This window comes from Argopecten irradians, chromosome 9, assembly GCF_041381155.1.
Source record: "Argopecten irradians isolate NY chromosome 9, Ai_NY, whole genome shotgun sequence".
NCBI lineage: Eukaryota > Metazoa > Mollusca > Bivalvia > Pectinida > Pectinidae > Argopecten > Argopecten irradians.
In genome coordinates this window covers 32472364-32490519 of record NC_091142.1, presented here as the reverse complement: position 1 = coordinate 32490519, position 18156 = coordinate 32472364, and the positions used below count along the sequence as shown (strand labels likewise).

Genomic DNA, 18156 nt, shown 5'->3' with positions numbered 1-18156 from the left:
GTTCCGATTATTCACGTCTCTGAGTAGGTCTATAGCAGCCTTCTACTTCCGGTAAAGGTGAAGGTCACAGGATTGTATACGGAAGCCAACAACAGAAAAGCGACTGAGAAGGTAAGTAATCGGTTCAATATCCACAACATCGGTCGATAAACATACAAGAATGTCAGTTCTAACGATCAACGAATGTATCAGTTTTGCAAAAAGAGTATGATTTGTTTTCTGACGGTCGTTCTAGCAAATAAATAAGACTTTTGATAATTCAGCCGGCTACTTCCGGTTGTATTTCTGAAACGTCAACTAAGAGGCCTATTAGGAATAGGATTTTCGGTCAATCTGGGGCTTTCATCCTGTCATATAGATAACATATTGAAATATTTCTATGTTTTAGTTTTCATGTTTTAAATGCCATAGGTTAAAGTCATTAACGAATCCATATCGGTATATTTATTGATGTGTCAGACAGAACGACACGCCCCCTTTTGTCGACTGGCAGTTACAGTATTAGTGACACAGGGGTATCAATAATTATTCAGTTATGCATATTATTGAAAACCGCCTGAGTGTTTTCATATTCACCATAAATTAATAATGTTTTTCAGATAATAATTTGTGATTTCAATGTATCGTCAAGTGTAAGAGGAAATGATATCTAGTTTTTCTCTTTTTAGGAATATTCTAAAATTATATAGCAGGAGATTCGGAAATGTAGCAGCTGAAAAAAAGTCAAGCCTACAACTTCTTAACACTATCTGGGTGCTCTACCAACTGATATACAATTTACTGGTCAGCGAAGATCAACCCAGTTCAGCCGTTGATCCTGCTACAATTACGATAATTACGATCTTTTTTGAAAGTGAATGTCATGAGTGTCATAATTTCCCTGCATTTACTGAACACTTTATGCGACATTTGTAAAGATGCTACAAAACACCTTAATGAATATTGTTTTGATTTATTTCAGACATCTTATCAATCTGATAGTGATAACCGGAATCAAGATGACCGATTCAAAATATTTCACCACCACCAAAAAAGGTAAGAATTGTGAACATTGCCTACATATGATTAATATTTAGTCTGAATATGTTCATTTACCTTTAATTTTATGGATCAAAAACATTTTTCAATAAGATTAACTGACTTTCAACAGGTTGTAAAAGTTAAACTAAAGTGACCATGGAGAGATGTATAATTATGACCTGATAAATCACATTTAAATTGAAATTTTTTATAATTTGTTGCATGTATTCAGGTGAGATATTTGAGCTGAAGGCAGAACTTCAAAGTGATAAGAAAGACAAGAAGAAAGAAGCAGTAAAGAAGGTCATTGCCAGTATGACAGTAGGCAAGGATGTAAGGTGAGTATAGGGTAAAATAGTGAGGTCTATATGGACAGAGTTTCAATATCAGACAGTACCCGGTATGTTTTGCTGGTTAAACCTAGCTGTGGTACCACTTCATGTGGACTAAATTACATTACATAGTATACAGATAGTACTGAAAAGTACCCCCTGAAATTGTAATTGTATCACCTTTCCTGAAAGATAATGGAATCCTTGATAAGGAGCAATGATTTTTCTCTAAGGAATATGCTGAACCAATACTAAAGGGTATATTTCCATTTAACTTTAAAGGATTTAGAGTTGCTGTTCAGGTATGATGTTCTTGGATAATAAGGTCATGTATGTCATGTTAGATATGTACTGAATCCATTTTTTCTGAAAACAAAATTAAACCTTTGATTATGTTTGTGTTTGTAGTGCCCTATTCCCAGATGTTGTCAACTGTATACAGACCGATAACCTTGAACTGAAGAAATTGGTGTACCTGTATCTGATGAACTATGCCAAGAGTCAGCCAGATATGGCTATCATGGCAGTCAACACATTTGTGAGGGTAAGATCAGTCTACTTGCCTGGTGTCTGTTGTATCTATCAGAATTGATATTGGAATGGAATAGTTTTTCATTTGTTTTTGCTTTAGATACTTCTCAAACTTAACACTCTTTATCATTACCCCAATGTCTATTGACTGTAGGTTATTGATAATGTCAACAACTTGAAATGTGAGGGTAACTAAATGTCCGTCTTGCCTTGTGCCACCACATCATGTTGCTCCCGGTCTATCTTTTTCTCAGGATACTCTGGCAATCACAACACATTCTAGCTTTTACTAGGATATAGCACCAAATAATCAACCTAGCAATCAGCACATGACACTATTGTTATAAACAGGATTGTGAGGACTCGAACCCCCTGATCCTTACTTTATCTATTGTAATAAACAGGATTGTGAGGACTCAAACCCCCTGATCCATACTTTATTTCTTGTAATAAACAGGATTGTGAGGACTCAAACCCTTTGATCCTTACTTTATCTATTGTATCTATTGTAATAAACAGGATTTTGAGGACTCGAACCCCTGATCCTTACTTTATTTATTGTAATAAACAGGATTGTGAGGACTCGAACCATTTGATCCTTACTTTATCTATTGTAATAAACAGGATTGTGAGGACTCGAACCCCCTGATCCTTACTTTATTTCTTGTAATAAACAGGATTGTGAGGACTCGAACCCTTTGATCCTTACTTTATCTATTGTAATAAACAGGATTGTGAGGACTCGAACCCTTTGATCCTTACTTTATCTATTGTAATAAACAGGATTGTGAGGACTCGAACCCTTTGATCCTTACTTTTAATATCTATTGTAATAAACAGGATTGTGAGGACTCTAACCCTTTGATCTTTACTTTATCAATTGTAATAAACAGGATTGTGAGGACTCGAACCCTTTGATCCTTACTTTATCTATTGTAATAAACGGGATTGTGAGGACTCAAACCCCCTGATCCTTACTTTATTTATTGTAATAAACAGGATTGTGAGGACTCAAACCCTTTGATCGTTACTTTATCTATTGTTATAAACAGGATTGTGAGGACTCAAACCCCCTGATCCATACTTTATTTCTTGTAATAAACAGGATTGTGAGGACTCAAACCATTTGATCCTTACTTTATCTATTGTAATAAACAGGATTGTGAGGACTCGAACCCCCTGATCCATACTTTATTTCTTGTAATAAACAGGATTGTGAGGACTCAAACCATTTGATCCTTACTTTATCTATTGTAATAAACAGGATTGTGAGGACTCGAACCCCCTGATCCGTGCCCTAGCTGTAAGGACTATGGGTTGTATCCGTGTGGATAAGATCATCGACTACCTGTGTCAGCCCCTGAGGAACTGTCTGAAGGACGAGGACCCGTACGTCAGGAAGACAGCTGCTGTATGCGTGGCCAAACTCCACGACATCAACGCTCAGTTGGTCGAGGACCAGGGATTCCTGGACCTTCTTAAAGACATGTTGTCTGACTCGAACCCAATGGTATGTCATATCTCAAAACTAAGACTTTAACGCCTTGGGATTATTAACTCAAACAAAATAAGTTTAATGTTGAGTTTCTGAATGTGTAAGTAGTATAAACTAAAAGTAGAGTGAAGACAAAGTTAATCAAACGGTGAAACTGCAAAATCTTCTCCAATGTTACCACTGATGGTATTGGCATATCACCATGTGTAATGAATGCCAGGTTGTACCATTTTACATGTAAATGTTAAACAAAATGTAGATATTTCAATACAGATGAAATTTTGTTGACTTGTGTTCCAGGTTTTGTTGATATTTTCACTAAATTGTGGTTTGTTTTCCAGGTGGTGGCTAATGCTGTGGCAGCCATAACCGAGATACTGGAATCTTCACCTACAGCCCAGCAGGTGCTTGTAATGAATGGCAACACCATTAATAAGCTTCTGACCGCCCTCAACGAATGTACAGAGTAAGTGTCAGGCCTGGGAAATGTCAGCTCGCCCAGACGAGTGGATTTGGCCATCGGACTAGTGAATGTTGACAACACACTTGTCCATCGGATGAGTAAAAAATACTGACACTGATTATGACCCGGACCTTAAATTATATTTATACAATGTTTGTCTAGACTGTTTATCGCTCAATATATAGGTGACAATCAACTGAATACAGCTAAAACTCTGCATTATATATGCATAGTCTGATATAATTATCTGGAAAATATTGAGGGAAAGTTGATTTTAGAGTCACTTGTCCGATTTCAAAGTTTTTCCACGGCTCTGAGTTTATATGACCATGATCATTTCACCTCTGTTCAGTCTCAAAAATGTTTTTCGATGCAATAAAACTGTTCTTGTCATTAATTGGATCATATTTTGAAGAAAAAGAAAAAAAACATTTTGACAGATTAGATTTATGCAGACAATACTAGATTCCAAACAGAATAACATGCTTGATCTATATAATAATGGAAAATATAGAAATATCTTCGGATTATGATTTTCACATGTAAATTACAGGTGGGGTCAGGTGTTCATCCTTGACGCTATTTCCAATTACACCCCTAAAGATGACAAAGAGGCCCAGAGTATCTCCGAGAGAGTGACGCCTCGTCTTGCCCACGCCAACGCAGCCGTCGTCCTATCTGCAGTCAAGGTAATGATGTTATATAGATGCATGGATACTGTAGTATAATAACATTAATTTTCTTTCTTTCAGTATCAAGTTAACTTATCTATTTTTGAAAGGTAATAATAAAGTCTATGAAGATAGGTTAGGCCAAACAAAATTAATTTCTTGTTTCTCAGGCCCGCCCGCATCCAATATGAACCCCCCGCACCACTCACTTTTTATTGAAATCAAAAAAATAAAAACGTCCGCGCCGAAAAATAAATTCCGGAAAAAAAATCCGACGTTGGTTCCCGCATTATCCGGAACTTGACCGATCCGTGTTTTAGAATCTCCCAAATCAGATCATTGAAACGTTTGTTTATCCTTTAGAAGCTTGTGATTGCACATGGTACACGGCAGCAATAATGATTTCGCTTCAAATATCTTTTTTCTGGGAGTGTTCTTTTACCCTGGACAATCATTTCGAATTATAGTGATACTTGTTCGTTTGGCGAACTCTACAAAGGTCTGTGCGATGGATCGCTTGGTCCCGACGACTGGTCATTTCCGCCAAAATTCGCGGATCATCATGTGTCGGCCGCTATCGGCAAACGGAAAACTGACGTTTTTGACAAAGTTATGATGTCTTACCGGTGACAATAGTGCACCGGAGACTTCAAATGAAAAGATAATTGATGAGAAAGTGAAGCAGGCCTTCGAGCTACAGGACCCGGATGTGATTCTAGACCTACGAGAACATAATGAAGGTCAGCCAACCAAATACTCTGTGTTTTTTGATCACGCTAAAACATATATTGAAAATGTAGTGGAGACAGCTGTTGATGACAGGAGGCATGATACAATACAACATCTGGCTACAGCAATGTCTGTCAGCGACCTTCTGAACCAAGTGAAGGGTACTTGTCCAGAAGGCTGTTTGGCTCTGACACAGACCTTGTAGCCAATATCCAATATGTAAAATCTGTGACACCAGAGACAAACAAGCTCTTAAAAGAAAGAGAAATGTGTGGGAGGAACGAAAGGGGAGCAAAAAGACCAAATCTTAAAACATAGGGAGTCCTGATCACTTGCTTATGTACATCTGGTTAACATTGAACATAAAGTTGTATTTCAATTGTTTTTCAATTTAAATTGTAAGTTTAATACCAGAAAATAAAGACAATAGTTTAAAATTAAGATTTCTTTATTCATTTTATGCATTTAACAATTGACACAATTTCAAATCACATGATTCATGTATATTATTATGTGACTGAGAAAAAAAAAAAATTCCCTCCCTCATCACATTTTTAGGTAGAAAAAAAAAAAAAAAAATAGCCTCCCTCCCTCATCCTTTTTTGGAAAAATGTGCCTGAGAAACAAGAAATTAATTTTGTTTGGCCTTATGGCCAATGGTTCAGTTTGTATTCTTATGGAGATGGTTCAGTTTCTGTATGAGTTATGGCCCTTGGTTCAGTTTCTGTATGAGCTAATGGCCCTTGATTCAGTTTCTGTATGATTTATGGCCCTTGGTTCAGTTTCTGTATGAGCTATGGCCCTTGGTTCAGTTTCTGTATGAGTTATAGCCCTTGGTTCAATATCAGTTTGATTTTAACAGGTTGTGATGAAGTTTATGGAGATGTTGGAGCCAAACGGAGAGTATGTATCAATGTTGGTGAAGAAACTCGCCCCTCCACTGGTTACTCTGTTGTCAGCAGAACCAGAAATCCAATATGTCGCCCTCCGTAACATCAATCTCATCGTCCAAAAAAGGTAGGCAAATAAAGATACAAGATTGCGTTTTAGACATTTAATGTTTTATGCTGAAGTAGGTTATTCAATTATTATCTATGTGGGTTTTGGGAAGCTTCAAATTGTTAAATGACTTTCTATTAGTCATTAATTGTAGTACCTTCTCCTACTTCCCTCTTTCATTCTGTTGATTTTTAAATGACTTTCTATTAGTCATTAATTGTAGTACCTTCTACTTCCCTCTTTCATTCTGTTGATTTTTAAATGACTCTATTAGTCATTAGCTCTGCGAAAGGAACCCAGAGACATTTTTTTTTTTCTGTCCTTTGTGTTTAAGATCAGATTTTGTATAATTTCTCCTGTCTTTATTATTTCAGACCTGATATTCTGAAGAATGAGATGAAGGTTTTCTTTGTCAAGTACAATGACCCTATCTACGTGAAACTGGAGAAGTTGGACATCATGATCCGTCTAGCTACCCAGGCTAATATTGCCCAGGTCCTGGCTGAACTGAAGGAGTAAGTACAGAAAACTAATAGGGTCCATTCATTTTCTCTGTATGTTCATTCAGTTTATGTAGAGGCTGGATAAATGTTGCTAAAAAAACAAGTGACATTTCAATTTTTTAAGCAACGATAATTTATTTTGATCAAACCTTGAAGTGTTTTATTGAATCCTTCATCATTTCAGTATGTTGTGAAGGCTTGATAACTTAGTTACTATACCAACATACAAACTGTAACAATTAACTCACAAGCTTCATTAATATGTTATTGTGTATTCAGGGCATCCAGTAGACCCTTGAGAGTATGTTTTTGTGTATTCAGGGCATCCAGTAGACCCTTGAGAGTATGTTATTGTGTATTTTGGACATCCAGTAGACCTTTGAGAGTATGTTTTTGACTCTCAGAAATCAGATTTGACTCTTCAGTTTAAAGCACATGTCTATGATATGTGATTTTGCTGTAAAATCTTTTAAGCGAAATCATAAAACAAATAAATCTTGTAGAATGATAAAGCCCTGCTTTACTAACTGATGTTGTTAACACTTTGATAGGTACGCCACTGAGGTGGATGTGGACTTTGTACGTAAATCTGTACGTGCCATTGGACGATGTGCCATTAAAGTTGAACAGGCTGCCGAGAGATGTGTCAGCACGCTCCTTGACCTTATCCAGACAAAGGTCAACTATGTTGTACAGGAAGCCATTGTGGTGATCAAGGTAAATTTGAAAAATGGATTTCCCTGAAACATAATTAAATTCTTAGAAATTGCAGCTTCTATGCACTATTTCTTGCTGAACTAAACATTATATCACTGTTTGAATAAATCTATTTTCATAGCTGTTTTTTAATTCAAACATTTTCTTTTACTTTGAATAAATTTTATTTATAAGGTGATCCTTTATTTTGAATGAGCAATTATTATAGTGTATTCATCTAGATAGTGCTATCTAAAAAGTTTTACCTCCCTTCACACATAGTTTCACTCCCAACATTTAAGCAATAATGTGCACAAGCGTTTACAAGTCATTCGTAGTAATGTCATACATGAAACAAACAGTAAAATCCATGAATTAGAGGGTGTTTATGTATTGTTTAAACAGGACATCTTCAGGAAATACCCTAACAAGTACGAGAGCATCATTGCCACTCTGTGTGAAAATTTGGACACATTGGATGAACCAGAAGCCAGGTGAGTTTATGTACTAATTTCTATTTTATAGTATCATTGAAATGATTAATATTAAATTGAATTTTCTTCAAAACTTGGAAACAGAATATTGCTTTAGATTCTGTCCTTTTAATTCACATGTGATTAAAAGCAAAAATCCATTAAAATTATCCCTTTCCTAACCTTATGACTTCATCAATATGTTTGAAAGAGAAGAGAAAAAAAATGAAACTAAAAACAACAACAAAATTTCAAATAAATATTGATGTTACAGCTGCATTACAAATAGTTGAATCCATTTAATCTATAAAAGTGTATTACTGATGTAATGGGTAAAATTTATAATATGTATTGTCTCAGGGCGTCAATGATCTGGATCATTGGAGAGTATGCTGAGAGAATTGACAATGCCGACGAGTTACTGGAAAGTTTCCTCGAGGGATTCCAAGATGAGAACACACAGGTACAACATAAACAATGTGTACACAAATTCAAATCAATTTAAATTAAAGTATACTTGGCACTGCAGAAAGGTTAAAAGCACTGCAGAATATGTTACACTACTTTAATGCAAGAAAACATAAACAAGATACACAATCATCATAACTATTTGAGAAAATGTATATAGACTGAGTGGTAGTGTATAAACTCATGTCTATATAGGATCAAATGAAAACATTTTCTATGTCGCATGTCTAAAGGATGATGGAATCCACATCATGAAGTCCTTATGATGTTACAAAAATGCTATTACACCTATAATTTATAGACAGCGTAGTAGAACAGATCCGTCATGTGATAAAAGATCTGATTTACAAGTATTTGATGATGTAGTGAGGTGTTGGCTAACCTTGTCTATTAGGTAAATGTTTTGTGGTATGTCTAATTCACAAATACCAGGAAACATAATTTTGTTTGAAAATTCATCAGGTACAACTCCAACTGCTGACTGCCATCGTGAAGCTGTTCCTGAAACGTCCCACTGACACCCAGGAACTTGTACAACAAGTCCTTAGTCTGGCCACACAGGTAGGTACACTTGTAACATGTAAAGTCCTACACAACATAGGTACAATGTACTGTATATAACAGAAAAATATTCTACTAAATACTTAAGTAATCATGCTTTCTATGATCACAATGGACTTAATCTCCCTAAGTAGTAAGCTAAATAGTCGACCGATGCTTGTGAAATGTCCGACCTGCAATCATCTATTGATATTGTTTTTAAATAGTGAAAAACTGAAGATATCTTAACGAAGTTGTGATGTTTATTTACAAGGACTGTATCATATTTGTCTTTATATGAATACAGTGAATAAAGGCTCTACGAAGTCTGTGATGTTTATTTAAAGTTATATAATGTGTTTTCATGTCATATGTATGTTCCCCTACCCTATGTTTGTACAATTGGCATATTTTAAAACGTGAAAACAATATACCGAAGCGTGATTTTGATGAAGACTGCAATACAGATGAAGGGTGTTTCCCCCTTTGGCTTTAAGTTGAATAAACCGAGTTTATGATTGGTCTACAAGTTGGCCAACCTGTCGCCCATCTGTAATTCACCGCTTGATTCTCACATATCAAAAATGTGATTGAAGTTTATAAAGCCACATTGTGATGTTTACTATCATCATAATATTATTCTTTGTGATGTTTATTTACATATACTGTGTCACCTAAATGAAAGTTAAAAGTCTACGAGTTGTGATGTTTATTTACATATACTGTATCACCTAAATGAAAGTTAAAGTCTACAAATTGTAATATTTTGCCTGTTATAGGACAGTGATAACCCTGACCTGCGTGACCGTGGTTACATCTACTGGCGTCTCCTCTCTACTGACCCAGCTGCTGCCAAGGATGTCGTTCTGGCCGAGAAACCTCTTATCTCCGAGGAGACTGACCTGATCGAGCCAACTCTTTCTAGACGAGCTCATCTGTCACATCTCTAGTCTGGCCTCAGTCTATCACAAGCCCCCCAACTCCTTCGTGGAGGGCTCCAAAACGTCCTTCAAGAGGGCACTTCCACCAAGGTCACAGTCGTAAGTGGTTCCTGTTAAATTTAGATTTTAGTGGTATTCTAATAGCTTTTTTATGCTGGATTTATTATTATTAATCATTTTTTCTTAAATGATGCATGTGTTTTTGTTCATTATCTGATCAAAACTACAGTAAAGACTACAGTCATTTCTTTGAAGTTGTGAAGCTTTCATTAATGCAATGCAGCTATTCAGTGAATAACCAAACCTTGGAAATTGATTCTTACTAGGATAATTCTCTTTGTTTCAGTGGTAACCTTGGCGACACAGAGGAGATGGGTGCACCAGACACTGCCTCCCCTGGAGGAGACATGCCATCCTCCCAGCCTCCACCCCAGGCTACAGTCATTCCGGGCGTGGACTCCCTCATCGGAGACCTGCTGGACATGGATCTCGGGGGACCATCCATGCAGCAGCAACAAATGTACTCCAATCCAGCCTCTCAGACCCCTGTACAGACATCAGGGGCTATGGACCTGCTGGGCGAGGGGCTCGACTCTCTGGTATGTATATTACAAGCCCAGCATCCGGAATACTAAATCATTGTCCATACATGATGCACAGTGCTCAAATGAATTTAATGACATGCAAAAATTACATGGGCTGCTTCCGTGTCTTAGAGACTGCTTTAAAAAGCTCTATTAAATAAAGGCCTTACATTGGGAGAAATGATCTTTTATGAGAATTAAATGTTTTATATATTAGTAATACTTATTTCCCATTTTGTTTAGCTGGGCGGCCCTGCCACAGGAGGCGATGCCCTTGGAGGACTGGGTGATATATTTGGTATGCCACAAAACCAGTCGTATGTCCCACCAACAGAGGTAAGTACACAGAGAATATACAACTTGGTTTTACGTAAGATAAAGTGGAATCCACTGAAGTTAAAACAAATCTATTGGAATAATGTTTAATTTGAAATGAAATATTGTACCTCTCCATATGCTTCATAGTATTTCCTGCAGTTTATTACAAAAAGTTTATTTTCCAGAGAATTTCAATATAACTAGATTAATCTTTGTTTTGATTTATTTAATGTGAAGATAGTGCATTACATTTTGTATCTAAATCTGTAAATGAAAATATAACACAAATGAAGTTAATGTGGTCTATTTGTAACATTGTAACACCAATTTAAGGATGAAGTGCTATATTTTGCCAGGTTTGGTTACAAGCATCAAAGGGCAAAGGTTTAGAAATTAACGGTACCTTCTCACGGAAACAGAACACTGTATATATGGAGTTCACCTTTACAAACAGGGCCATGCAGCCAATGTCAGGATTCGCTGTTCAATTTAATAAGAACAGGTCAGTGATACCATATATACTGTACATATAGCTTGATGTCTTCTCACATCAAAGTTTTACTATAATGCAGCAGCAACAAATGTACTCCAATCCAGCCTCTCAGACCCCTGTACAGACATCAGGGGCTATGGACCTGCTGGGCGAGGGGCTCGACTCTCTGGTATGTATATTACACACCCAGCATGTCCGGAATACTAAATCATTGTCCATACATGATGCACAGTGCTCAAATGAATTTAATGACATGCAAAAAAAATTACATGGGCAAGTGCCGTGTCTTAGAGACTGCTTAAAAAGCTCTATTGAAATAAAGGCCTTACATTGGGAGAAATTATCTTTTATGAGAATTAAATGTATTTATATATTAGTAATACTATTTCCCATTTTGTTTAGCTGGGCGGCCCTGCCACAGGAGGCGATGCCCTTGGAGGACTGGGTGATATATTTGGTATGCCACAAAACCAATCGTATGTCCCCACCAACAGAGGTAAGTACACAGAAAATATACAACCTGATTTTACGTAAGATAAAGTGGAATCCACTGAAGTTAAAACAAATCTATTGGAATAATGTTTTAATTTGAAATGAAATATTGTACCTCCCATATGCTTCATAGTATTTTCCTGCAGTTTATTACAAAAAGTTTATTTTCCAGAGAATTTCAATATAACTAGATTAATCTTTGTTTTGATTTATTTAATTGTGAAGATAGTGCAATACATTTTGTATCTAAATCTGTAGATGAAAATATAACACAAATGAAGTTAATGTGGTCTATTTGTAATGTTGTAACACCAATTTAAGGATGAAGTGCTATATTTTGTGTTATATTTGTAACATTGTAACACCAATTTAAGGATGAAGTGCTATATTTTTGCCAGGTTTGGTTACAAGCATCAAAGGGCAAAGGTTTAGAAATTAACGGTACCTTCTCACGGAAACAGAACACTGTATATATGGAGTTCACCTTTACAAACAGGGCCATGCAGCCAATGTCAGGATTCGCTGTTCAATTTAATAAGAACAGGTCAGTGATACCAAATATATTGTACATATAGCTTGATGTCTTCTCACATCAAATTTTTACTATATAGAGTTATAGTAAGAAAGATACACCACTATGACAGTATTTCAGAGATTATATTTTTGAAAAAATCATCTGTGCAAAAATAGAATATTTTATACAGTATAAAGCTATGTCTTATACTGTGCTCACAAATGTTGTGAATATATCATTAATATGGCAAGTTGATCGGACAGGAAATCATCCTGTCTATCTATCATATGAAATTAAAACTACGTATTTGTTATCTAAATATATTAAGTGTGTTTGTATGAAAATGGCTTCAATAACGTAATATTATCTCCCTTTAAAAGAAACAAATGGATCTAATGGTGTTATGACCTTCTCTTGTATTTCTTTCTCATCTCGTATAAGATATTTATATGATAATCAATTAATTAATAAATTTATATCAGTAATCAGATCTTGTATAAGATATTTATATAATAGTCAATTAATAATAAATTTATATCAATAATCAGATCTTGTAGAAGACATTTATATAATAGTCAATTAATAATAAATTTATATCAATAATCAGATCTTGTATAAGATATTTATATAATAGTCAATTAATAATAAATTTATATCAATAATCAGATCTTGTATAAGATATTTATATAATAGTCAATTAATAATAAATTTATATCAGTAATCAGATCTTGTATAAGATATTTATATAATAGTCAATTGATAATAAATTTATATCAGTAATCAGATCTTGTATAAGATATTTATATAATAGTCAATTAATAATAAATTTATATCAGTAATCAGATCTTGTATAAGATATTTATATAATAGTCAATTAATAATAAATTTATATCAGTAATCAGATCTTGTATAAGATATTTATATAATAGTCAATTAATAATAAATTTATATCAGTAATCAGATCTTGTATAAGATATTTATATAATAGTCAATTAATAATAAATTTATATCAGTAATCAGATCTTGTATAAGATATTTATATAATAGTCAATTAATAATAAATTTATATCAATAATCAGATCTTGTAGAAGACATTTATACAATAATCAGTTAATTAACAAATTTATATCAGTAATCAGATCTTGTATAAGATATGTATATAATAGTCAATTAATAGTAAATTTGTATCAGTAATCAGATCTTGTATAGTTAATTAATAATAAATTTGCATCAATAATGAGAATAACTAATGGTATACATGTATTAGAAGTTTGAATTGTATTTTTTCAAGAACTGAAACTAACAAACGTGTTTGTTGTTTTACAGTTTTGGTTTGACAGCTGCAGCACCTCTCCAAGTCCAAAGTCCCCTGCCACCAAACCAGAGTGCGTCAGCCTCTCTGGAGCTGAACCACATGGGGCCTGTACAGAAGATGGACCCACTCACCAATCTACAGGTATGGTTACTAAAACAAAAGATATTAATTAGTTAAACATGAAGGGAACCTTGTCATTGAATGGAAAAATTAAATTTAAGGAATGTTTGTGAATCTGGGCCCTCGCAACTAATAACTTGATTGGAAACAAGCCCGGCACACTTCACATCCGATTGACTCAACAAAATACACAAAAGTGAGTGTGTGCTAGCTCAAAAGACCGCTGAGTGAGGTTTTGTAAAGTGCCAGTATATTTAAGATGTATATCGAGTATCCTGAGAGTAAATAAGATATAAATTCCATGTGTTTTACAGGTGGCCGTGAAGAACAATATTGATGTGTTCTACTTCAGCTGTAGTATCCCAATGCATGTGTTATTTGTGGAGGATGGCGAGATGGACAAAAGAGTATTCCTGGCTACCTGGAAGGATATACCTGCCACTAACGAGGTCCAGAGCACCATATCTAATGTACAACATAACGCAGGTATAATTTACTTAATTGTTTATAAATGTAACTTTCACTCGGTTATTTAAAAGACATTAAAAAAAAAAATTTGAAATATAAAGGATCCATTTCATTGAACTGTTTTCTACTATTTTGCATTGTTTAGATACAGTACAACAGAAGTTAAGGAATAGTAACATCTTTACCATCGCTAAACGTAACGTGGAGGGACAGGACATGTTGTACCAGTCTCTCAAACTCACCAACGGAATCTGGGTCCTGGCCGAGCTCAAGATCCAGCCAAGTAACCAGAATTTCATGGTACGTACTGTTAGCGGCGGCCATGTTTGTTGGATATTTTGTCATTTACCCAGTTTCATGGTTGAAATTCATCAAATCTTTCTATCAAGACATTACATAAGAACTTATATATAAATTAAAATTGAATTTTCCAATCTGTCATTAAAGATGCTCTACTGCTGATTAATGGTATTTTTTCACTATCAAAAACAGACGATTTAGTATTTTTCTTCAGTTACAAAAGTTACTTACTTTACACCATAACCACCTTTGAAGAGTTTGAGCTTCTAATTTTAATTAAAGTTAAAAATATGAAAAATTGATTTATTGCATCCCGAAAAATTTCTGTGGCACTATATCCTATATGGAATGAAGTACTGATTACACATGAACCAAAGGCAAAATGAATTATTTTATATTTTATTTTTTGTGTTAACTAGACATACACGATTCAACACCGATTGTTCAAATGGTGAATATCATTTATGCTCTGTTGGCGGTGGAGCATCTTTAAATAAGTAGCGCTTTTATAAGAACTAGCTACATATATGTGGTGTGGCATAATTAGGGCCTCACATTGAGATGACAGGTTTTTACCTAACTGATACATACTGCACATTGTTGGGGAATTTCTTGCAGAATAATATGATACCCTCATTTGGCGAGACCATTCCTGACTTGTTAGTAGTATACCGGTAATTACACCTGAATCAAAATCGTTTTGTTTTACTGACTTGTGATTTCATGAGAAATGAATGATAAATACTGTATTGCTTATTTCCTGTTATACAGCTGTCCCTGAAGGCGAGGGCTACCGATGTTTACCCAGGCGTACAGCAGGCCTATGATACTATCCTCCACAACTAGACTGTATATACAGGTACGTCACAGGTGTTCAAACAATAACGTAATGTGCTTTTAAAATTATTGTAAAAAAGTATTTATTTTACAATTACTGCCAAATGAAATGAATGGCATGAAATTCTTAATTTATTAAATATTTTCTCCTTTTCCTTTCAGAGAATTCTAGAAACCAGAGGATCAGGGTGTGAAATGAAGCATCGTCCATCCCTGGAAATGAGGATTGCAATACAGCATGGATTAAATATGGACTACAATATGTTACTAGTTACTTAGTGGTATCATTTGATTACTTATGCGGGACATAGTGAAACCAAGCTCCATGTTTGTTGTGAATGGCTGACTAATGATAAATGACAGAGCCTATGTGTAATTGCATCACAAGTATTTGTTTAAACATATATCTATAAAACAAAGCCGTATTGTCTGTTTAATATCAGTCATATATCTAAAACTGTTATATGAATGAAGATCAATCAATATTTAAATTGGAAATCAAAGGAATGTATCAGATAAAAATTGAACAATATAAACGGAGACAGGGACACAAAGGAGTAAAAGAACCATCAGAGACGAGCTGGAGTTCTGAGGACAGGAATCTTTCATCATGGACTGTTTTAGATTTGATTCCTTCTTATTAAAGTTTACATCCCTTTAGTTTCAATTTTGTGTATTCTGTTAGCATATTACAGAGTTAACTGCCCTTGCGGGCAGGTATTGATTGTGACATTATGTTTGCGTCATACTTTTCAGAGAAACGACACAAGTTTAGCTCAAAAAATAAGAAGCCTATCCACAAAGGAGATAACTCTGTAATAAGCAAAGACAGAATGTAACTACCTTAAAAAGTCTGTTTTCTGTCATTAGTTATAATATGAAGTCCTTGATCATGAATGTTGCTTTGATATTAAATGTTGTTCTGTAATGTTTCTGTATGGATAGGTTAATTGTTTACCTACCATGTGTCACTTTTCACTCCGTTATGTGGTCTTTGTTGTTACCAGATATTTATGTGAAGTAAATAAATTATAATACATTACATGATGTATCTGTCTGATTTATTTGTAAGATTCAAGCCTACATACCTGTGATTGAGTGAGATTGTGACATACAGGTGTATTCTTGGTCTCTTCCAGTGTGCTTCAGTGAGATTGCACTATAACACGTAGCTAGGCTGTCCTTTCTTACTCGATCTCTTAGACAGTTTGGTTTGGTTTCATTAGTATGAAGTCCTATGAATGGCTAGGGTCGTTTAAGGATGAACAACTTGCTGGTGTTTCGTTCTGTCTTTTGTACAAAATGGGTGAAATATTGTAATAAGGAGATAAAATGTATGTCATAATAGATAAGATAAGTCTTTCAATAAGCAGAAAAACAATAACGAAAATGAAACTAGTTATTACAAGAATGCAAAATATTGCACAATTTAGGCCTCCATGGAATTGAGTGCGAAATTACTTTGTATGTTCATGATAGAAATAATAACCTTCTGGAATCTTCTGATTTAGATGCAGCGCCAACAGTATATCAGCGCTTTATACGATCACCCATAAACATATATATACATGTACATAATACATGTTTCTAGATTACCTAAATACCAGCCTAATGGCGGAGACAAAATGTTGTGAACAATGTTATTTTCATTTTAGATTCTAAATATTATAATACCCTAATTGAATTATTTTTTATCGTTTTTTGTGTCGCCTGCAACACAAGTCGGCTTTCCGTGCGAAAAATTCAGTTTTTGTCGTCCGATTTCAATCAAATTTGGTTTATTGCTTTATATCAATGAGATCTCGAATTGGTTTGATACTGGTCTAAATCCGTTATCATTTACAAGAGATACGGGACTTTAAAACCGTCAAAACAGACAATTTCTTGGCTTCCTTGTGATAACTTCAAAGGCCCACTACCTTTCTGAAACGGCTTTTAATTTTCAAAATCGGAATGTAAAATTGAGATTGATAATTTTGTAGAGGATCAAAAGTTATTAACTCACCGTTAATTCTACACTTATCATCATCTTCTGAACAATTTTATTAAAATAAATAAAATGTTAATTTTCATAACACAGGTCGTCTTATGTTTCACTGCGCCAGACGGCAAAACAGCGAAATGAATCTCCACATGTACAGTTATCATATATTATGCAGGAAATCTTGCATATGTTTGGTGTTGTAACCTAATCTTAGGCCATCGGTATGTATTTTCTTATGTTATTAATGTTTTTTAAGAAACCTTTAAATTTTGCTCCGGAAAGGTACATGTAGAGGGCCTTTAGTATTTATTATCAGATTTTAACCGAATGTTGTATATTGCTTGATATCAATGAGATCTAGAATGGGTTGTTTGCAAGAGTTACGGGACTTTAAAATCACCAGAACGGATATTTTCTTGGTGTCCGCTCATTAACGTTTGTATTTATTATCCATTTTTTATGTTCAAATCAAATTTTATTTTTAAAAAATCATAATATTACACAACATTTAGTGTCCTCACACAGGAGGAGATTCATTCAACACCCAATCATACTTTGTTCATTCAACCTTATCTACTTTATATTTAACCTTACTGTTTTTTTATATCTATATATCATTTTTATATACCCCTTTACACATCTATAGATAAAGATAGCACATCTCAACTACAGGAGGATTCCGGACATGATGAGATTTGCCTCACCTCGCCTATTGCTTTCGTCCTCCCATATTGCTTTCGTCCTCCACTCTATCATATTGCAATGAGATCTCAGATGGGTTGATACTGGCCAAATCCGTCAGGGACTAACTAACTTCACTTCAAGAGAAAAAGATAAAAACTTTTATTTTAAACACACGAGTTCCGTAAT

At 34.7% G+C, this 18156-nt stretch overlaps 1 protein-coding gene across 1 annotated transcript; it reads left to right on the top strand.

The window, feature by feature from the left end:
• LOC138332094 (AP-1 complex subunit beta-1-like) lies at positions 1-16344 on the top strand. The gene is given in 23 exon segments (XM_069280045.1): positions 1-111; positions 962-1035; positions 1253-1358; positions 1761-1896; positions 3148-3393; positions 3720-3844; positions 4395-4530; positions 6104-6258; positions 6615-6755; positions 7295-7460; positions 7845-7933; positions 8273-8375; positions 8843-8941; positions 9700-9840; positions 9842-9960; positions 10208-10460; positions 10689-10781; positions 11120-11265; positions 13589-13718; positions 14012-14183; positions 14311-14465; positions 15237-15324; positions 15465-16344. Coding segments are annotated over 21 exon segments (2823 nt in total). The 5' UTR covers positions 1-111; positions 962-998; the 3' UTR covers positions 15312-15324; positions 15465-16344.
• Positions 16345-18156: the final 1812 nt, after the last annotated feature.